A 24,452-nucleotide genomic window follows, 5' to 3' on the forward strand; every position below is an offset into this window, starting at 1 on the left:
AATACTTTGTCATAACACATTTTAACACAGTCCACACACTTAAAAACCTTTTGAAAAGTTCCTGTGGGAAATGACAGTGTTTTTGAGTCTATTAAAGAACCATTCTAGTTGCGCAAACTTGAACGAGAAGTTGCACTGTGGTAATACTAGTCTTTATCTTGGAGACCAAGAGTCATTTTGCAAATTTGTGGTATCATTTCCCTAAACAACTTAGGACCAAACTGTACTTCATTTCCTCAGTTCTGCATTTCTGCAGAGGCAGAAAGAAACACAGCTCTTGTAAGAGTTGTGATAACTTTTTTATTATACTATGTATACGTATGGAATAGCATTAACAAATGAACTAGAGAAGGATGTAATAAATTAGACATCTCTTCATTTTAGAGGGAAGATGGAAACAACATTGTTTTTCTTTTCTCAAATAAATATGTGTGAATCGAAAGAAAAAATTTTTTTCAAGTTAATACATGGTTCAGGAAAAGAAGAAACAAGCAAAGAAGCCAAAATCAGGTAAAATTATACAATTTTAAGTCAGCCTTATACTCTTAAAAGTATAATTGAGGTTGAAGATTCATTACCACTTGTTTTTGAACTATTGGGTGGAAAATATATTGATTGCATTGTTATAATTCGGGAAAAAACACCTTTTTATTTCTTAAGTGTAAACAACTAACTGTGAAATCTAGTGTTCTCATAAAAAAAAAAAAAAAAAAAAAAAAGTGTAACAATTTTAGCCACACAGAGGAACTAGTACAATCTTTATTGAAATATAATCTCAAATACTTGATTGTCGGTGAACAAAAGGAGAAACATTTCCATATGTTAGCCTAATTCCTCCACAAATACAATATTTAAGTGTGTAGGAGTGGGTTTGGGTAGGCGTGGGTATTTACCAATTACAAAATTTTCTGGTAGTCAGCAGGAGAGATTTTAACTGTCATCTACATTGTCCTGACACGAAGGCCTTTTTATTACAGAGCTAAGGAAAAAAGAAATAGACTAAGTCTTCTTGTGCAGAAACCTGAGTTTCATGAAGACACCTGCTCCAGTAGATCTGGGCACTTGGCCAAAGAAACAAGGTGAATAAATTTTCAGTATTTTGAGGAAGATTTTGCTGATTCTATCATTAAAGATTTAAGAAAAATGCAGTTAGGGATTTCTGTTTTATTGAAAATTACACAGTAGTTTAAGGAAAGTTAGAAATTTCATTTGAAGAGACTAGAAATATGTCATAAAATTAAACCACTTGAATTAAATCGCTTGCATTGAACAATCACATGAACACTTAAAGCTGCTCTTTTAAAATTATATACCTGTCAGTTTTAAATGATCTATTTTACTCCTTATAACCTGATAAAACGCTCGTTAATTTAAGAGTTTTCACAATGCAATATTGTCATAGTAGGGAGCTATTCATCTCTTTCTTCAGTAGTTTGAAAAAACTCTCATTATAGCAAGTAAAGCACAAATAATGTCTTTTAATACTTAACATTTATTTAATTCAAAAATAAAATGCAAAACATGTATAAACTAGTTTCATACAGATTCTTCCAAATTTGAGTATAATAAAAAAATCCAAGAAAATATATTCAATTTTCCACATTATCAGCATCTCTAGAATATTTCTTGTAGTAAAATATGTTATATTTCTTATCCCATTGAAACTTTATTAGTCAAACTTCCTGTATCCGTTTAAAAAAAAATTGCAGCCTAATGTGGTTACAACTTCAAGGAAATTGCAGTATAATCTTTTTTTTTTTTAACTGAAAGATACTGTCACTTTAGTTTTTTCTGCTTGCTGAATTTAAACAGATAGTTGACCTGATTTCTTTATATTTGTTCTCTGTGCCTTTTAACCTAACAAAGGATTAATTTTTAATTAAAAAATAAAACAACCCACATATCCATGAGAAAAAAATTAATGTTATTTTAACACATTATTCAACAGACAAATTCTAAAAGAAAATTGAACAATGTTTTAAAAGTTTCTAATGTAAATACAATTTTCATTATATTATCATAAGAGGAGAAACTGTGAAATAAAATTGAAAAGAGCAGTACAATAGCATATGTTAGAACAGATTCATAAACAGACTTTCTGCACACTCCATTATAAAACATTTTGTTTCTTGTACAGAGTCTCCCCTGAAGAGGCAGTGAAATGGGGTGAATCATTTGACAAACTGCTTTCCCATAGAGGTTAGTGGTACTTTCACCAAATACTTTATTGCTTAATGGAAAATGACACAAACTGTGCATGTAATTATATGAAACAATAAGTCACAAAATTTTTGTCTGATTGTTAATTTTCAGTAATTCAATTTTCTGATCAACAGAAGTAACTAAATAATAGAAAATTCAAATAATGAAAAATTTTAAGGTTCTCTTTTTGTTTAGAATTATTTACTGTGGATGAAATATTAGTTATTTATACTGTAGCTAGTTTCCATTTTTAAATGTTTCTGATTTTTGAATGAAACCCTCGGTTTCATTAAATTCATGATTAACAAACTATTCATGTTAGTTTCATTGTTCAGGGATTAAAAATATAAAGTAATTCTTTGATGGACATTCAGGAAACCCACAAAAACATAGTTTTAAAAAATTTTATAAATTCTTCATTTTGTACTTCACATCAATTGTCTACTTTTAAAGCAAAATTTTGTAGAAATGTTGAGAATCGAGTGTGTATTTAAGGTGGAGCTTTGTCTATGAGATGGAGGGTGAGGACAAGCATCAAGTCCTCATTTGACTCTGGAACACTGTGATAATATAGCCTGGCTTAGGAGGCAGGCCCCCTGGACTGTCACTCTTTAGGATCAATTTACATAAGGTAGCAAGTGAGTGACCTTTGTTATCTTTGTTCATTCTCTGCTTTCTTTCAGATAAAAAGACTGAACTGAGCAGGTGATGTGGCTAGGCAATCACAGATTTATTATTCTCCACCCTGAACTTGTCAGAGTCTGCTAAAAAAAGCAATGCTTTATCATTAACAAACATCCACCTCAAGCCCACAGCTTTTTTTTTTTTTTTTTTTTGCACCTTCAATTTGTCCAGTTTCTTACCTTAGTCTTTGTCTAAAATATAATCATTTCCCAGCTCTTCCAAGACCCTTCCAAGATGAGGTTAGCCAGACTACTCTAACTACTCCATGTAGCATTGCCCGTGCCTTTCACAATTTTAAGGGGTCTGCTGAAAGAAAGGATTCCTGTTGCCAGATCAGTTGGGAGTGGAATATTTGTAATTCAGCCTCAAATACTGTGCTCCATTTAATGTAACAACAACTTTTCTTTTCTGACATACTTTTTTTTTTGTTTTGTTCCCTTCCTTAATTGTTCAACTCTTTATAAGGTCTTGGTGACCTTTTCATGTTCTCCTGAATTTAGTGATATAAAAATTCTTTATCAGTAGATGATACCTGAAAACTTTCCCTCTGCCAGTGAAAGCAGATATCTGCCTCTAACTTGTATATTTATAAGTAGAGAAATCAAGGCTTAAACTTAGGTAAGGATGTAATCAATGAGAATGGAGAGTAGTGATAAGAAATTTTGAGCTGACAAAGTTTAACATTTATTCCTTGTATTTCACTCTAATGCTAGCTACTATCACTTCCTATTTTTGGGAAAAGTAACTTAAACAGCCTTCCTCAACTTCTGTATTCACTTGTCTTCATTTCCAGTATACAATTCCTTTTTTGGTGCTTTTGTTTGTTTTGTTTTCTTTTTTGTTTTTTTTTGTTTTTTTTTTTTTGGTGTTTGTTTTGTTCTGTTTTTGTTTTTTGAGACAAGAGTCTTGCTGTGTAGCCTAGGCTGGAGTGCACTGGCATGATCTCGGCTCATTGCAACCTCCACCTCTTGGGTTCAAGGGATCCTCGTGCCTCAGCCTCTGCAGTAGCTGGGATTATAGGCATGCGCCACCACACCTGGCTAATTTTTGTATTTTTAGCACGCTGGTCTCGAACACCTGACCTCAAGTGATCCACCCATCTAGGCCTCCTAAAGTGCTGGGATTATAGGTGTGAGCCATTGTGCCCAGCCCCCGTATACAATAATTTCTAAACTGTTGTTAAAATTCTTGCCAAATCTATGTCAAACTTCCCCCGTACTCACTTTCTTGCTCCCACTGTCTTGGTTCAGTTTCAGATATGTTCTTTATAGATTAATTACAATAACTGGTGTAAAACTTGCTTCCATAATTCATGTCCCCAAAATGTGTTTATTTTAAAATCTCCTCTTATATTCAACATTTTGGTACCACACTGCCCTTTAGACTCTTCATCAGTCAGAGATGGAGAAAACAAAACAAAACAACAAAAACAAATAGGACTGGGATTAATTTCTTTATAATGTAAGTATTTATTAGAAGGAAACATACGTCTTTTCATCTGTGGATTCCTAAACTTAGCACATCCCCTGAAAAATAATATAACTGAATTTGTTTCTAGAAGTTAGTCCAGAATTCCAGTGAAATTTGAGTTTTAGGTTTCTCCTAAAACATAAATGGTTGTATAATCTCAGTTAAGCTTCCTAATCACTCTGACTTTTACCTTCCTCGACTGCAAATGAAGATAATGTTTTTAGCTCCAACAGAAATAGATTCCTGTCAGGATTAAATGAGATGATGAATAAGAAGCCAATAAATTTTGGACACTACACAAATGCCAATGATAACTGCTATTATAAAAAATAATAATTACTAACCAGCTTAATAATCTTTTTTTCTGTTTCCAGTCTACTTACATTTGGATGACGATCAATTAGAGGGTTAAAATTTCAATTGACAATAACATATAGACAGGATTGTTTTCACTTAATAAATTGGTATATAATAATTTCATCATAGTTTCATTACTCATTCAAAGCATAGAAAGATTTAGCAGAGTAATTAGTCCTACAGAAAATCCTCATCTAGCATTCTGTAATCTTTCTTCTTTAAAAGTGGTAAAAAGCAAAAGGACAAAATCGAATCTGCTACTCTCTCTTTTCTCTACTGGTAATATTAAAGAGTGGCAAACTATCTGTAATTTAAATCAAGAAGAGACACATTTAAAGAAATCAACACTAACCCACTGGATATTACCACCTGTCATGATTACAACGCTAAATATAATCTATTGAATTCACAAAATTTATACTACTAGTATTATTTTACTCAATCTTTCCTAATCCAATTATTTTTTATTACAATGCTTATAATAATATTAAATTATAAAGCTTAAAATAACCACCTAAAACAAGTCTTTTGTTTGCAATTGTTAAATTCAGTTTTTTTCTATTTACTTGACTCTAGGAGTGTGTGTGTGTGTGTGTGTGTGCATTTAAAGAGAAAGATCCTATACACACACACACTTCAAGAAAGACCTTGCTCTATCAAATTTTTAAAAATTTCCTTTTATAAAATCTTATTTTATAAAATGCTATAAAATGCATACTTTTCTCAAATTCTGTATATCTAGTAAAAGGAAACAAAATTTATTCAGTTTAGTCAAATGGGAAATGAAGTGATAAATCAAACCAAATACAATGGAAATTTGGGTGTTCAATTTGACAAAAACAGTTAATACTAGAACCATCATAAACTGATTATTAGCAGTTTTAGGAATGAAACCACAGGATAGATGATTTTTACCCTAGATTTTAGAGGATTAATCAAAATTCACTAGCTGAACAAGGAGAGAAGGAGACCATCCACGCAGAGAATCAGTATAGGAATGGGGCGTCAAACAATGCAATTTAGTTAGGGAATTAAAACCAAAATAACTCTCTACTGAAAAATACAATTTGAAAAGGGATGGTGGCTTAGGGAGACAGACAGTATATCCATGAGACCAAAACAGAAAGGTCACTGATTTTTGCTCTATTGCACAAAAATCAAATGATTCAGGGAGGTGTTCTGATAATTCTATTTTATTCAAATTTTAGTCACATAGTATAACTCTTTTAAAATTAAAAAAATGAATAAAGTATAAACTTCAGTTAAAAATTATGTATCAGTGTTGGTTTGTTAATTGCAACAAATGTCCCATACCAGTGTAAGATGTTAATAACAGGGGGAAATCGAATGGGGGGCGTATTACCTTCTTCTAAATCTGTACTACATTCTGTACTACCTTCTGCAAAATATGTCTGTAAATCCAAATCTATTGTAGAATAAAATACTTTAGAAAATGATCTCAAGAATGTTATATAGTAAATTTTAACACAATGAAGTCCATCAATAATTTAAATTCTGTTTCATATTTGGTTCGATGGAGCTGTAAGTCTATATTTTTTTTTGCTATTTCTATTTATTGTCAAATTTGTCTGAAGTTTCAAAATGAATAATAAAAATTTGTAGTTTAATACTATATATATATAAACCAGTAATTTCTAAGGGCTATTTAAATGTAAAAAGTAGTAATAAATCAAAAATGAAATATCAAACTATATCTGTCATTCATAATCATAAATTTTTAATTTAGTTTTATCAGTCTTCTCACTGATTGGCTTTATAAAAGTTAATTTTATCGATTTGAACTTATGAAATCAACTGATGCCAATAAAATATAGAGGTATATGATACACACATATGTGTTTTTATTTGTTTACATATATGTATATGGCTCTGTGTAAGGCACCCTTGAAAGTAAAATGACACTGCTGTATAATATGTAACTTCTAAAATAACTCGCTAAATAGTTTTTAAAATATTATATAGAACTTGCAGTATATCATGTAGGCTTTAGAAGATCACTAAAAGTGATCAAATAGATGTATGCAATAATTCAGTTGTCAAAAGAAAAGGTAATTCCTGAGATAAAGGCAAGGAAACGCTTAGAGTACTAAGAGATTTTGACATGATCTGGAAAAGCAGTAAGTTTACTTTGAGGCAAAGAGTAATAAACACATTATATAATTAAGTTGGGAACAAACTTTGGAAGCCTTTGTTTGTTAAAATATAACTCTGATGGTTAGAAAGGTAAAATTCCATGCATGTAATATGGACTATCTACAAAGTTGTTATATAAAAGCTAAACTCAAAGTAAGGACCCTCTTAGGAAAAAAAAAGAAAAATGAATAAACTTATTGACTTAATCCATGTGTATGTATGTTATAGAGTGACAAGATGAAGGAATAGGAAACAAAAAAGGATGAGCCAAAGATTTCTAGATTTCATTTTTATTGTAATAGGAAGATAATGATGCTTGTAATACATGCAAAACAGAGCAAAACAGAGGAGGATGAACGAGACTTGTAAAGAGAATAAAGTTTGAATTTTTTTTTTTTTTTTTTTTTTTTTTTTTTTTTTTTTTTTTTTTTTTTGAGAGAGAGTCTTGCTCTGTCGCCTAGGCTGGAGGGCGGTGGCAGGATCTCGGCTCACTGCAATCTCCGCCTCCCGGGTTCAGGCCATTCTCCTGCCTCAGCCTCCCGAGTAGCTGGGACTACAGGTGCCCACCACCACGCCACGCTAATTTTTTGTATTTTTATTAGAGATGGGGTTTCACCATGTTAGGCCAGGATGGTCTCGATCTCCTGACCTCATGATCCGCCTGCCTCAGCCTCCCAAAGTGCTGGGATTACAGGCATGAGCCACCGCGCCCAGCCATTTTTTGTCAGCCGTAAACCTTATCAAAAGTTTCGCAGGCTTTTGTAAGTGCACACCTAGAATATAGAAGGCTGACTTATGGAAAGATGTTCTAACCAGCTCACATTGTTGATAAGTGCTTATCTGAATGAAAATGTTATATCTCATGAGGGGAATTTCTATCAATTAGAAAATCTTTCCACTACCACATAACTGTTCCTCTTCCGTGTGTACCCTTTAATCGAGTCATTGCTAAAAACTACAATAGTTTTAACCTTTTTTTTTTTTTTTTTTTTTTTTTTTGAGACGGAGTCTCGCTCTGTCGCCCAGGCTGGAGTGCGGTGGCACGATCTCCACTCACTGCAAGCTCCGCCTCCCGGGTTCACGCCATTCTCCTGCCTCAGCCTCCCGTGTAGCTGGGACTACAGGCACCCGCCACCGCGCCCGGCTAATTTTTGTATTTTTAGTAGAGACAGGGTTTCACCGTGTTAGTCAGGATGGTCTCGATCTCCTGACCTCATGATCCGCCCGTCTCGGCCTCCCAAAGTGCTGGGATTACAGGCGTGAGCCACCCCGCCCGGCCAACCTTTTTATTAATAACTATTTACTCGAACTTTTTACACTCTGAATTGTGGTTCTAAGTAATTTCTGAAAATAATTTGTAACATGTAGGATGGAAGTAGAATATGTAAGTCATTGCACATCCTGGATTTAAAAATACAAACTGACTATATTTTGGAAAATACTTATTGCTAAGTTTGAGTAAAGACTACAAGGAAATGTGTACTTCACTTTTGGGAAAGGAAATGAGTACTTTTTCTTATACTTTTTACCTTGTGGCTTTTCAAGTTACAGTTCCTAATTTTTGGTTACCAATTTTCTGCAAGATAAAGAATTCCACTGCTCTAAAAATTTAAATTTCTGACTCAAGCTAAACCATAACCAGCACTCAATTTTTTTTTTTTTTTTCTTTGAGATTGAATCTCACCCTGTCACCCAGGCTGAAACACAATGACACAATCTCAGGTTACGGCAACCTCTGCCTCCCGGGTTCAAGCTATTCTCCTGCCTCAGCCTCCCAAATAGCTGGAATTACAGGCACCCACCACCACACCTGGCTATTTTTTTTGTATCTTTAGTAGAGTCGGAGTTTCACCATGTTGTCCAGGCTGGTCTCGAACTCCTGACCTCGTGATCCGCCTGCCTTGACCTCCCAAAGTGCTGCAATTACAGGCGTGAGCCACCATGCCTGGCCAACAAGCACTCAACTTCTTAATTTATCTAAAGATTAAAAATAAATAAAATCCAGTCCAAATTATAACGGATCACATAAACCATTCATTATGGCAAAAGAAACCACATTCTATGGCAAATCAGACCTACAAAGCCTAATGTTACAGAAGAAACAATGCAACTTAGTACTTCAGATATTATACGGTACTTGGGTTTCCAACTTCAGATTTTCTTGACTTTTTGTTTCATTTGGTTTCTTGGCATCAGAAAAATACTCCAACAGATGCCAGAGTTTCAATTTAGAAACATGCAATTACAAGCATTTCATATTTGTATGACACATTGAGCCAGCTTCTTCCAGTGTGAATTCTAATCCCAGGTTCTATCAAGCACTTTTGGCAGCTGCATTCACCACTGCCGCCTTCTAAAGGGCTGTTTAGTAAGTTACTGCCTCTGTATGAGAAATGGTTCCATTGTGAACTGACTTAATGCAGCTGCCCAAAGTAAGAGAAACAGGAAGTAACTAATGTGCTGGGATAATCTTGCACAGCAGTGCACATTACTTTTTAAAATGTTATTTACCTAAAATGTTAATTAATAAACTTCTTTCTCATCCATCCTTTATTCATTTCTTGAATTCGTATTTTTCCTTTACTATTATATTCATATTATGCCAACAAAATCCATTCACTTTAGTTAATGCATCGTGAGCACTCAGAACATACATAGCACTTTTCTTGATACTAGTACGCTGACTTCACTTTGAATATCTGTATCAAGCACAAGACTAACCATGGTAACAAAGGGCTTTTGCATAATATCTCAGAGCACAGCAGATGGCACAGAGTCGACACTCATGATTGTGAATTAGTGAAGGACTCTATTTGAAATAATGTTTATGTTATTTTCTGGAAGACTTCTATTTGAATTTTATGCAAGCTGATTTTCCTCTGCTACTTTGGACAGAATAAGTGACTCTTTTAATTGTCCTTCCTCAGTCCTTGGTTCATACATGCCTGTCTTGATCATTAATCTCTATATTCCTCAACAGTAGGGACTTTTTCTTTATGGCAGTTTACTTGTAAAGGTCCTGTAATTTTAAATAAGATGAACCTGGGTTCAAGAACTTGCACTATCGTTTACCATCTGTAAGATTTAATGCAAGTTAACTCTCTGAACGTCAACTTCTTCATCTATAAACATGAGTACAAGACTTACTCCATAGGGCTGATGTGAAAATTAAATGGAATTGTGCCAATAAAAAGCCTAAAGCATGTGCTAAGACCTTAACGAACACTCAAAACTCCTAGCTTGTGTAAATACTGTTTAAATACATAACACAGTCCTCAGGTTCAGACTAAGTGTTTTTTTTGGGTTTTTTTTGTTTGTTTGTTTTTGTTTTTTTAAATCAGTAATTAAAAGGTAGGTTAAAAGTTATTTTAATAAATAACAATTTCAACTATCTGGCTTCTTGGCATTTTCTTTTAGCTGACAGTACAAAAAATTTATTATAATTCTGATTTGTTAATTATAGAAGTAATGTTCATATTCTTCTGAAATCATGAAGATTATTTAATAACTCACCTTAGGAATAATTTGATATTTAAAAACTGATCAATCCATATTTATGCATAACATATGGCTAGAGTGCAATAGATTAAAATTGAAAACGTTTATGCCTTCACTGGGTCAGTGCAACTTTATAAGCCAAATAAAACATACTTTCTTTCCTCTTTGGAAATATGACCTTGAAACAGGTTGTTCTTTCCTTGTAACATAACTGGCATTTTATTGTGCAAACTTTGCTTTAATTTCCATTTGAATAGTGACTGAGGAACAAGGAAGGACAAGATAAAATGCCTCTTATTGTGAAATGGGGAAAGGCAGGACTCTATCATAAACAAACAGATCAATAACACCCAATGGTATGCTTTTTAATATCAGCAGAGGGCACATTTCCATATGACTACTTTTTACTTTCTTTTTAATTAGGATTACCTGAAAATCTTCTTACAATTATTTTGCTATCCTGCTTCCAGTTATTTCTTAATATCCAGCCAAGAAATTCTCTTCAGAAATCTACTTTATAGCAACTCTCAAGCAAAGCATACTAAGATACTGACCCTGCAATAAGAAATAAGACATTTTAGAATTATATTTAAAAACTTAGAAAGAATCTGTTGGCTCTGAAGATAGTTATCAGATAAATTAAGAGAATGTTGTTTAGAATTAAGTCTAGTAAAAAATGGATATTAACTTAGAAAAAGGACAAATACTTTAGCAACTTGAAAGATTAAGTAAGTATAGGTGGTAAATAGCTGGTTTCCATTATCTTAAATATTTTCCAAGGGGAAAGTTCTCAAGAAGAATTTGTTTTAAGTAGTTCTGGGAAGAGGCTAAGGCTAACTGCCTAAAGTTTAGTTCAGGCCAGTTAGTGCATAGATTATTGTTTTTTGTTGTGGCTTTCTTTTACATACTTAAACATTGCCCCATGTTTCAAATTATACTTCAATTACAATTTAGGGTTTGAAAGGCATGTGATATGGTTTGGTTGTGTGTCCTATCCAGATGTCATGCTGAAATGTGACCTCTGAAGCTGAAGGTGAGCCCAGTGGGAGACATTTGGGTCACAGAGCAAATCCCTCATGAATGGCTTGTACTGTCTTTGCAGTAATAAGCAAGTTCTCATTCTTTCAATTAACATGTGAGCTGGTTGTTTACAAAAGCCTGCGACCTGCCTTTTTTCTCACTGCCTCATATATTGTGATACACTGGCTTCCCCTTTGCCTTCCTCCATGAGTAAAAGCTTCCTGAGGCCTCATCAGAAGCTGAGCTGATGCTGGTGCCATGTGTGTACAGCCTGCAGAACTATGAGCTAAATAAATCTATGTTCTTTATAAATTACTCAGCCTCAGGTATTCCTTTACAGCAATGCAAAATGAACTAACACAGCATGTCCGCATGTTTTGTCTTTGTCTCCTTATTTTATTCCAAGATCATTATAGAAAACGGGGGGGGGGGGGGGGGGGGAATTAGGAAAAAAAAAAAAAAAGACAAGTAAAACCATACACTAAGTAGTAAAACCATCCCTCCAGTTACATAACGGAAAAGAAATAAATTCTCAAGCTGCTGTCAATCAGCAGCCAAACAATACTTATTCAGCTTATTTCCTAAAGTCATCAGTCTAAGGCTCCAGGTTTACTTGAAGTCTTGAGAAGATATTGCAATTTCGTTTTCAAAAATTAAGGGAATATAGTCTTGGACAATTCATGGCACAAACTCTTTTTATACAAGTCCAAGTTCTCAAATGCAGATGGTGAAAGGAATTATGGGAAGGAAAATCAAATAGGAACGTTCTAAGGAACAATAATCCCTATGGGTGCTTATGTGCTTATTAATAAGCCACAGTACAACCAGCAAATCTGACATCCTGTTGTTCACTTTGGCAATTATTTGTAGCTAGATCATTAACTTTACTCTGAAAACCTATATATTCTAGGTATTCGAAGGAAATGTACAATGTATCAGAATGCCTCAAAAAACCATTGTTCCTTTATATTTCCCTTTTACAGTCTGAGAAAAGCATATCACTCAGGGTGAGAAATCCATCTTGAAAAGAATACACTAACTGAGCTAGAGAAAGAAGAGCAACTTGATCACTCTTGCTTCTCAGTGGTCAGAGTTTGCTGACTCATTCAGGAATCACTTAGCAGTAAGACCTTCATCGGAGAGTTGTGTTTCACTAGAAATTATCTTACTAGCATCTCACGAATGCAGACAAGTTCTGTAAGTTGCTTGTCAGTTTTATAATGCCTTGTCAAATTCTTTTTGAGCCCAACCTTCCCTTGTCTCTCTAGTTTCTTAACTAACATGTAAATACTAACATCTGTTGCTCATGGTCAATTTACTGAGGAAAAGAAATGGATCTCCCTTTGTCCAGTTGAAAACATCCCAATGAAGAAGCCATGGTGCAGAAGAGACCTATGTCATCCTTTTCTCGTGGTAGTGGCTGGAATCATTCCACACTATAAAGCTTAGGGATTTCTATAGGTTGTCATGTCTTTGTCTAACTACTGATTTCCTAAACAGTAAGTTCCTGGAACTCTCATACATGAAAAAGATTGCTTACAACATTAAAAAATGATGCTTCATGACAAAGAAGACAAAGTCTATATAAAGGAGGAATAAATGGTGATGCAAAAAGAATAATTTGAGGATTGTATTGGTTTCCTGTTGCTGCTGTATCGACTTACCACAACTACAGTGATTAAAACAACACAATTTTATTAACTTATAGTTGTGTAAGAAGTCCAGTATGGATTTGATCAAAATAAATCAAGATGTCAGCAGGCTGTTCTTTTTTTGAAGGGTTTAAGGAAGAATCCCGTTTCTGCTCATTTGGATTGTTGGCAGAATTAAGCTGTTTGCAGTTATAGACCAGCTACTTCTTTCCCTTGCTGGCTGCAGACAGAGGATCATTCCCACTGCTTTGGATCCTTTGTTTGTCCCCTGACCCCAAATCTCAGGTTGAAATTTGATCTTCAGTGTGGTGATGTTGGAAGGGGGCACCTAGGGGACTTGTTTCTATCATGAGAGAAGTTCCCCCAGGATTGGCTTGGTGCAGTTTCAGCAATAGTGAGTTTTCACTCTTGAAAGATTGGATTAGTTCTCAGGGGAATGGATTCATTCCCTCAAGAGTAGGTTGTTATGAAGCCAGGATGCCACTTGGGTTTGATCCCTGTCTGCATATGCCCACTTCTTCTTTGGTCTTCACCATGTTTTGACTCAAAACCCTCTCCAGAAGCCAAGAATATGCCAGCAGGCTTCTTATACCACCTGCAGAACTATGAGTAAAATAAACCTTTTCTCTATATAAACTACCCAGCCTCAGGTATTCCTTTATAGCAACACAAAACAGACTAAGACACCCACCTTCTAGAACATACTACATTTCCTGGGTCATGACTATCTTCTTCATACTCAAAGCCAGCAGCAGAGTCAGGTCCTTCTTAGGTCACATCTCTCTGATCTACTCTTTTGCCTCTTCTACTTTTAAGGACTCATGTGATTAGATTGGATCTACACTGATAATCTCCCCCATCTCAAGGTCCTGCATTATATTCAGTTCCTTTTTTTCACACTGGTCCTGGAGATTAGGGCATGAACAACTTTGGAGGGTTATTTCTCAGCCTACCAAAGGAGACAATGCTGTCCTGAGAAAAATATGCAGACACACACACGTATGAAATCTGGGGCAATTGAACTTATCTGAATCTCAGTTTTCTCATCTAAGAAAATGAAAATAAGACATATTCCATGTATCTGTTATAAAAATTAAATGAGGTAATGTATATAAATAACAACCTTCAAAACCTCTAAACATGTTATAAATGTAAAACCTCTTAGTTATTACCGTAATTCTACCAATAGAAATGTATTCTTCTTGTTTCATTTTATATGGAACTTTTTATATTAGTAATAGTCATTGACCACAAGGAATAGTTCTAGAGAGCTGTAAACATTAAAAAAAAAAAAATGTGGCAATCTAAGTTAAAATAATTTGAACAGACAAAGCTACATTTATTTCAACTTTTTTCAGCCATAATGCCAGAATATTTGCACCTTCTTTATAAATAGCTGGATTTTTAAAAAATATACTTGGTATAGAATCTTTGCAGCTATAGTCATGAGAGATACTGTGTAACTTTCTTCCTTTCTTAGTCTTTACTTATTTTTTTATTGGGGAGAGTGTCAAGTTTTGGTATTAGAGTTATCCTCATCTCATAAAATGGAAAGTGTTCATCCCCTCTCAATTTTCTTGAAGAAAGTGTGTAAGATTAAAATACATTTTTTTTTTTCTTAAATGTTTGATGGAATTTACTAAATTTGGTCCCAGATATTTTGGGGGTGGGGGAGAGAAATGTTTTATCACAAAATCTATTAATTGAATTAGGGCTACCAGATCTTCCACTTCTTCAAGTATCAGTTTGGGTATAGCTTTATCTTTTTTTAAACAATTTCCCTATGTCATATAAATTATATTTACTGACATTAAGTCTCATAATATTCATTTATTTGTTATATATGTAAGATCTATACTAATATTTAAGGTTTGCTTCCTAATGTGAAAGACTCTTCCTAGGGATTCTATTTTATTAATGTTTTTCAGAACCAACTTTGGCTTTGTTAATCTTCTCTATAGTTTTCCTATTACATATATTTTTCCTCTTGTTTTCATTTTTACTTTTTTCTTCTATTGACTGTGTATTTAATTTGCTCTTCTTTTCAAGTTTCTTAAGGTGGAAACTAGATCTTAATTTGTATACCCTTCTTGTTTTTTTTCTTTTCTTTTCTTTTTTACTAGACCATCATTTTGTGTAATAAAATTCTCTCTGACCACTGTTTAAGCTGCATCTCACAAATTTTTGATCTGCTGTACTTTCACTATAATTCAAGTATAAATATTTTCCTAATTTTCCTTGTGATTTCTTTAAGACGTAGGTTATTGTGTTTATTACATATGTATCACAAACACACTGGTTATTGTGTGCTTATTTTCAAATGTTTATTTTTGTTTTGTTTTTATCTATGTTATTAGTGTAAGTTATTAATTCAAACCCCTTGTGGGCAAAGGACATATCTATAAGGTGTCAAGTTTTCTGAAATTTATTTAGGCTCATATTATGAGTCTAACACAGAGTTTATCTGGGATAATATTCCTTGTGCATTTGAAAAGATGTGTTTGGTAGATCATTTTGTAATTTTCAATTCAGTCGAATTAATGATGTTTAAGTTGTATATATTGTCACTGATATTCTGTCTCCTTTTTTCTATGAATTAATGAGTAAGCAGAATTAAAATCTATATCTAAATTGTGAATTTTTCTACTTCTCTTAGTTCTATTAGCTTGCTTCATGTATTTTGAAGCTCTAAATTAAGTTCATATATGTTTAGGATTGTTATGTACTAGTAATAATTGGTCACTTAAAAATTACAAAATAGAAATACTCTTTCTTTGAAGTTACTTTTTCAAGCCATATGAAGATTTTTTATTCAGATTTATTATGCTTAACCTCTGCACTGTGTAACATTTTTATCCATTTTCTTCATCTTCCTGATATTTTTCATTTAATATATCTCTTATTGCCAACATGTAGTCTGTTTTTACTTTTTAACCCAGTCAGATAATCTCTAACTTTTAATTGGAATGTTTAGCTCATTTAAATGTTATCTCATCATTGATATATATGGGATTGGATTTAATATCTTACATTTATTTTCTATTTGTTTCTTCATTTTGTTATTGTTCTTTTTCTTTTCCTCCTTTCCTACCTTATTTAGATTAAGTAAATCTATCTTCTATCCAACTGCCTGCTAGCATACTCATCCCTTCTGCAGTCTTTAATCTGTTGCCATGACCATCCAATATTTTTTTATTTTAAATACTTTACATTTTATTTCCTGAATTTCAACTTGATTATTTTTTATAGTTTAAATTTTGTCTTAGGTCTTTTTTAACCTTTGTGTTTTTCAAAACATTTATATGAGCTTTTTTAAAGTTTTTGTCTGCTATTTCCAACATTTTAGATACCTCATGATCAGTTTTTATTGATATTTTATCAACAAACAAAATATTGATAATGAGTCGTGAAAATCTCCTCACATGACTAATTTTTTTTTTTTTTCTTTTTTTTTTTTTTTTTTTTTTTTTTTTTTTTTTTGCATGTGAGCATAGAGGAAGACATAGGAGTCTAAATTATGTGGTCTTCCCTTAAAGAGTATTGAATCATTTTTCTGGAAGTGAATTAAATCACTGTTGTATCCTCTTGATTTTTTTCTGATTAAGGCTGGTGTCTCTCAGAATTGTCTTAGCATGAGGACAAGACCTTTCTTAGTAGTAGGACAAGACATAGTATTTATACCAGAAACATGACCTTTCTTTGGTATCTCTTCTATGGCTGCGCCAGAAATCCAAAGTCATCCAGACCTATCAAAACTCTCCTATCTGCATTTGCCTCAGTCCCATAGCATCTATCCTCTTCTAGACTTTACAAAATTTCCCCTACTCATGTGCAGCTTAGCCCTCAGTCAAGACTCTGCAGGAAAACTGCATGCAGGCTTCTGAGTCCCTTTATAAAGCAGATTCACTGTGCACTGGTTATCAATTAAGCCCCCTATATCTTGGGCTACAATTTTTGATTACTTGCACAAATCCACTATGATAGAATACTGATACAACTAGTTGGGCAAAGCAACTTTAGTACTTGCAAATAGGCAGCAAGGGATAATAGAAGCCTAGTATTCATAATGAGCTGCTCCCTCAACACTCAGAAAAGCTGTTAAGAGTGAATTAAATCTTGTCTATGATGTTCCAATTGCACTGCAGCTGAGGGATCCCAGAAAGCAGCCTGTCCTGGTTTTTATGTCTGAGGGAATACAGGTATCCCAGGACTAAAGTGTTAAAGAAGATCCTAATTTGGGGTAGCAAAGGAACAGAGCAGGGTTATTCTGGTCAGTTTCTTCTTATCTCAGGATGTTGCATTGTCAGCGCATTGACATTTATTTTTGAGAACTACAAGTGACAAAAAAGAGAGAACAAGTTGGTACAAGGTCACTTAAACTGTCAAACTGTCCCACACCCTTCTGCATGTCTCCTTTTTTCAGTAGCCTGACCCACAAATTCCAAATACATCATAACGCCCAAACTTGTATCTCTGCCTCCTCAATTCAGCAAGATTTCTTAGTTTGTTTAGCCTCCGTCTTCATGCATTCCAGTCTTAAAAATGCCCCCAGGTAGAAAGCCAGAACAAACCTAGCACTCACTTTATGTGTTTTTCTTCTCACCTGTTGCCAGTTGTATTCTGCTTGAAAACTACTGCCTCAATATTTTTTCTAGTTTTATAGTTATTTGTGGTAGGAGGACAAGTCTGGTTCCCATTACTTTGTAATGACTCTCCTCTTCTTAATAGTGTAATACTAATATGTTTTTCTATTTAAGGTAGGGCTCTATAGATTAAATATCAAATCAAGGGCTTTGTCCACTTCTGGTACCTAGACCAGTGTCTGGAACATAGCATGTGATCAATATTGTTTCGATTAACTAATGAGTTATTCAGTGGGGAGTTCAAGATGCAAACAAACATATTTAATAAAGTAGTTGAACAAAAGAAGGAATACATTATAAGATATGTTTGAATAACTGATAGTGATATCCAACAGAGAGCAGTGTACCTCCATAAATGTTTGTCAGCTTGTCCAAAGTCATATAGACTGGCATTCACCACAAACTCCGGCTTCACAAGTTCTCAAAATTGATGCTGTCACCTTGTTGGCATGCCAGGAAGGACCCAACCTTAGTGGAAGGCTCACATTGGCAAAACTCATAAGGTTGAATTCCAAACTAATAATATAGATTCAGAAATAAAACTGTCACTGATAGCCATTTCTCTACCTTTTCATATGACCAAAGAAGCAGCCAAAGTGTATTAAAAATTTTGCTTGCCAAGCATGAAACTAGAATATTAATTGTTTAATATCATCAAGCTAAGAATTAACTTTTTTAATAAACTGGTATATTTTTAATTACATATTTTTGTCCATATTAACAATAGGACAAAATTTTGTGGATTTTTGTTCTATTTTTTGCTTTATGTTACTAGCTCTGATTGTCCATATCTCTTGTAAATATGATAGGTCTGATATTTCATTTAGTACACAAAATATTTCTTAGAACTGTTACATATTTTTAAATATAATTCTGTATTTTTATCATTAATTCAATTATTTGTTGATAATTTATTTTAGTATTATTAAATAATTATTATTTCTCATGTTGGGTACTGGAAATTTGGTGACAAGGGTCACCAAATTAGGCAAGGGTCTTCATCTTATGTATGTTACAGTGTAGCCTGGTAAACAAACGTTAACAGGCAACTGCAGTACAATATTTTAAGTTTACTCAGCACAGTAAAAGGCCATATATGAAGGACTCCCAACTCATTCTTTAGAGATTGGTAAAGTCTTTCCGGACAAGATGAAATGTAATTTCAACTTCAATGAATATAGACTGTATGGATTAGATTAATAAAATTGCTTTATGGATTTAGAATAGGAAGGGAAAAGTATTCTCAACAGGAGCTAAAACTAAGAGATTCAGGAACATGGCACATGAATGGAACTATACATGTTTCTCTGTGAGTGGAGCTTAAATCAGTGTAAAAACATGGTAGGAAGAGATGAACGCTATTGGGACAGTTTAAACGGTGAAGAATCATAATAAAATTTGTACTGCAGAAAGATATTGCTGACTAGAATGTGGATAATACACTTAGAGGTTGGAGGAAGAGACAAGGAAAACCTAAATTCAGGGTCACCAGTTAGGAGGTTTTTATAATAATTTGTGTGAGAGACAGTTCCCATCTAAATAAAAGTAATTACAGATCGCACAAAAATAAAAAGACAGACATAGGATATATGAAAGGGGAAATTTTACAAGATTTGATTATCAGCTATGTGTGAGATAAGAGGAAAATTAAATATCCCTGAGAATAAATGCCAGGGTTCCTGTTTATATCCCTGAGTGGATAGAGTCATTAAATGGGAAATGTATGCAGGGAAGGTTTGGGGTAAAGATGATAAATGCACCATTCATATGACTAATTCAATGGTCAATTCAATGATGTTTCTCACATGTTGGTTGATATAAACTTGGAGCTCAGGAAAAAGAGGCTTGAGATAAGTTCTAAGAATCATCTGCATATTGATTGTATTTGGGTATTGAAGTAATTTTTCAGGAAATGAGTTTAAGAGAGAGCTGAAGAAGGATAAACTGAGAAGGATTTGGGGATGCAATAGTCAGAGGTGTAATAGGAAACTCTGGAGTTTAGCTGCCATTGAAGAGAATTACAGGCAATTCTCTACCGTGCCTGCTGTTGTGGAGAGATGAAATAACATATGGACTGAAAACAAAATGTTCACTAACTATAACATTAAGTCAATTTGGCAAAAATAATTTGAGTAAAGTGTTGAATAGAAACCACATTTTTGTGTGTTGGAAAGTAAATGAGATAGAGGGGATTAAGGGACGAAGTGTAGAAAACTTAATCAAAGATTTTATATTTGTAAGGAGAAAAGATATGTTAGTAGCTAGAGGAATATTTGAAGTTAAGATTTTTTTAAAAAATTTCCTGTAAGAAGATTAAAATATTTTAATGATATCAACATGTAAAAGAAAAACTTTATTGTTTTTCAGAATTGTTTCTAATGCCTCATTTTGTCTGTAGGTGTTAACAATATGCATAAAGTACAGTCGGATGTCAGAAAACAGGAGTTCAGGAAAAGGTCAAGAGAGAAGATTGGCAAATAGGGAAGATAAAGGAAAGAAGAAGGAAAAGGAGAATGTAAAGGACAGAATTTTAGCAAATAGCACATTTAATGGGGAACAGAGGGAGTTAAACCTAAACAGACGACACATAAAGAAACGATCACACAGTATGAACTAGGAGATATGGCATCCTACAAACCTATGTGGAAGAGTATTTGAAAAAGGAGGGGGTCAGTACTATCAGATGCTACCAAGTGGGAAGTCCAGATGGGACTCATGATATTTCCTTATGCAATAACTTACATAAGCAGAGCAGAAAGAGAAATGGGCTATAACTAGAGAGTGAGAGTGAATCTAAAGAAAGATTGCTAAAACTCATTTAAATCCAACTCAAATGTGATTTATTCTGAGAAAGTTTATCTGAAAAATCCATTAGGAACATATTTCCCTTCCCTCAACATTTCTATGGTGCAGCTACCATACACCCAAGCAATTTCACTCCTTGGAATTTATTCCAGATAAATAAAGACTTGTGTACATTTTTAAAAACTATACATAAATGTTTATAGCAGATTTATTTGTAATAACTAAAAAAAAAGAAATAACCCATGTTTCCTTCAATGGCAGAATGGTTAAACATATGATAGTATATTCATATCATGGAATATAATACAGCAACAAAGAGAAACAGACCTTTGATACATCCATCAACCTGAATAAATCTCCAGAGAATCATGCTGTGTGGAAAACAGAACCATCTAAAACAACATATACTATATGATTTAATTTATATAACATCCTTGAGTTGACAAAATTATAGCAATGGAGACCAGATTCATGGTTCCCTGGGGTTAAAAAGAATTATATGTGGGGAGATGTAAGGGTGGCTGTAAAAGGGCAACATGAGTTATACTTGTAACTTTCTGTATCTTGATTATATTAATTAATGTCACTATCCTAGCTGTGATATTTCACTGTAGTTTTCCAAGTTGTTACATTGGTGAAAACTGGATAAAGAGTACATGGGGTCTCTCTCATTACTTCCTACGAATTCATGTAAATCTATAATTTTCTCAAAATAAAAACGTTTAACTTTTAAAAGGCTTAAAAGTAAGTAGAGTGTTAAAAAGGATAGTTGAAAGAGCCCTAGTTTTGAAGTCACATTGTCTTAGGGTTGAATCCAAAGTCTGCCACTTTTTTAGTTATGTAAATGTCATATTCGTGAGCCTTAAATAAAAATTATCAAGATCACCATCATCATCACAGCCACCATTAGAGCCCTTATGGAGTTCTTAATATGTCCCACTTACTGTTTCAAACACCTCGTGTATTTTAACACATTTAATTTTCTCAACAGCCCTATCAGTTGGGGATCATTATTATCTTAATTTTAAATATTGAAAAACTAAGACACAGAAAGAAAACATAATACGCTAAAGGCCACAGAGTAACTAAATGAACACTAATTTGAGCCCAGACTGTCTTCCACAAGACTTGATACCTGCTCCTAACATTTATGGGGCAAGACAAAATGTGAAAAAGAGGTCCCATGCTATATGTCTAAATGTTTATGAGCTATGGAAACTAATAACTTTAAAATAAATATATATATGTTATCCTTCTGCTTTAACAAATATACTTTGTAAGCCACTTGGAAGATTATATTTGAATTTAAAATTTTCAGACACTTAACAATTCCACTCTATAAACATGACCTAGCACCTTTTTCTTTTCCTCCATGGTTTGGTTTCATACTGTGAGCAGCCCTTTGCACATTTGAGTACACACTCCAGCCTGCAAATTGAAACCTTGTTCATAGTCAGGTCTAAGGGTATACCTACCAGTGAGTCAGTGTGTTTTTGGTAGATGGACTTGGAGAAAAGACTGTGTAAATGCTGGAAGCATAGAGCTTTTAGTCAGGGAGTCTCAAGATCCTGAAATTCAAAGGCATGGTGTAGAAGTAGGTAGGATCCGTTCCAACTGTAATGGCTTCTTGACTCTGTGCAATCACCCCTCACACTCTGGGAGGGGAATGCATAAAAGAGACACAAAGTGAGGTCCACTGTAGTGGGTCCCTCTTAATCTTAGTCCTAAAGTCAAACTTAAGCCTGAGTGAGATACTGGCCTTATTTCAGTGGGAATAATACTTTCCTTTTATGGTTGTGTAAACTACATGAGGTCTCTCATGTATATTGTGCAAGATGTGTGCTGCGGTGCTGCATTAGAGGGAGGATGTAGCTTTTCTGTTAATATTTGCAATTATGTTTCATTTATTATCAATCAGTAAATGTTTCCAACTTTAATAATATTTGTAGTTATATTATTTATTTTCTTGATAGATGGACTGGAGACTTTTACCAGATTTCTTAAAACTGAATTCAGTGAGGAAAATATTGAATTTTGGATAGCCTGTGAAGATTTCAAGAAAAGCAAAGGACCTCAACAAATTCACCTTAAAGCAAAAGCAATATATGAGAAATTTATAAAGACTGATGCTCCAAAAGAGGTACAGTAAAGATAACTGTAAAAATGTATAACTGCTTTCAAAATTTTTTGATAATTTTATTTTAAAATTGTGAATTATATTTTTCCCAACTTATTTTTATTAATTTTATTTATAATTGACATGTAATAATTATACAGGTTAATGGAATACAGTGTCATGTTTTAATATATATATGCATTGTATAATGATAAAATCAGAGTTAGCATGTTCATCAAATTAAACATTTATCATTTCTTTGTGGTGATAATATTGAATATGTTCTTTTCTAGCACTCTTGAAATATACCATGTATTGGCCGGGCGCGGTGGCTCACGCCTGTAATCCTAGCACTTTGGGAGGCGGAGGCGGGCGGATCATGAGGTCAGGAGATCGAGACCATCCTGGCGAACACGGTGAAACCCCGTCTCTACTGAAAATACAAAAAAAAATTAGCCGGGCATGGTGGCGGGCGCCTGTAGTCCCAGCTTCTAGGGAGGCTGAGGCAGGAGAATGGCGTGAACCCGGGAGGCGGTGGAGCTTGCAGTGAGCGGAGATCACACCACTGCACTCCAGCTTGGGCGACAGAGCGAGACTCCGTCTCAAAAAAAAAAAAAAAAAAAAGAAAGAAAGAAAGAAATATACCATGTATTATTACTCACTATAATCACCTATTAGGTAATATAACACCAGAACTTATTCTTCCTATCTATCTCTGTACCTGTTGATTCATCCTTTCTCCATCCTCCCATCCTTCCTACCTTACCTAGCCCTTGGTAACCACTATTCTGCTCTCTACTTCTATGTGAGAAACTTTATTAGATTCCACATACAGGTCAGATCATGTAGTACTTATTATTGTGTGCCTGGCTTATTTCATTTAACATAATGTCCTCCAGGTTCACTCGTGTTGCCACAGATGACCGAGTTTCTTTCTTTCTTTTTTTTTTTTTATACCTCCATAGTGTCCCCTATGTACCACATTTTCTTTATACATTCATCCTTTGATGGACATTTAGGTTGATTCCATCTCTTGTATACTGTGAATAATGCTGCAATAAACATGGGAGTGTAGATATCTTTTTAACATGCTGATTTCAATTCCTTTAGATATATACCTAGAAGTAGAATGGCTGGATCATATGATAGTTTTATTTTTAATTTTTGAGGAATACTTATACTATTTTCTATAATGGCTGAACTATCTTACATGCCCACCACCAGTGCACCAATGCATGAGCTTCTCTTTCTCCACGTCCTCACCAACATTTGTTATTTTTTGTCTTTTTCATTAATAGTTGTTCTAACTGAAGTGAGTTGATATCTCATTATGGTTTCCACTTGCATATCCCTGATGGGTAAATGATGTCGAACATTTTGTCCAAAATGGCACTTTATGTCTTATTTGAGAAATGTCTATTCAGAGCCAAATTTTTTAGGTAATCTGCCTTTATCAAATTTGTACCCTCATACATTCTACCAGAATGTTCATAATGTTGCTGGAGTGAAGATATTTATACAGATTTATCCATACAAATGGAAGACATTGTAAGATACTATCATAGAAGAAAAAGTACAATTAAAGTCACTTCTCAGAGTTATTTTCTTTCTAGACTAAGAGTGAATATGATCAATTGAAACATTTAGATTCATTCACTTAATCATATTAATCACTTTAGCACAAGCAACCTCTCATAGAAACTAAAGATTTCTGTAAGTGAGGAAGTCAAGAGACATCAAGAAGTTTGCATCATGTACCATTTTAATTTTGGCTCATCTATTTATACAGAGTTTTGTTTGCTTTAGAGCTACTTTAAAGACAGGTTAAAAGAAAAAATTTACAATAGACAG

The 24,452-nt window shown here is 33.9% G+C and overlaps 1 protein-coding gene across 1 annotated transcript in view; it reads left to right on the forward strand.

Annotated features, from left to right (window-relative positions):
* Positions 1–204: 204 nt before the first annotated feature.
* RGS18 (regulator of G protein signaling 18) overlaps positions 205–24,452 on the forward strand; it is a 28,987-nt gene continuing 4,739 nt past the window's right edge. Inside the window, exons 1-4 of the mRNA XM_010381763.2 lie at positions 205–510; positions 978–1,079; positions 2,138–2,199; positions 22,459–22,625. Coding sequence (XP_010380065.1) covers positions 392–510; positions 978–1,079; positions 2,138–2,199; positions 22,459–22,625 — 450 coding nt within the window. The 5' untranslated portion in view covers positions 205–391. The remainder of the gene's footprint in view (positions 511–977; positions 1,080–2,137; positions 2,200–22,458; positions 22,626–24,452) is intronic.

This window comes from Rhinopithecus roxellana, chromosome 8 (genome assembly GCF_007565055.1).
Source record: "Rhinopithecus roxellana isolate Shanxi Qingling chromosome 8, ASM756505v1, whole genome shotgun sequence".
In the NCBI taxonomy this organism is placed as follows: Eukaryota; Metazoa; Chordata; class Mammalia; order Primates; family Cercopithecidae; genus Rhinopithecus; species Rhinopithecus roxellana.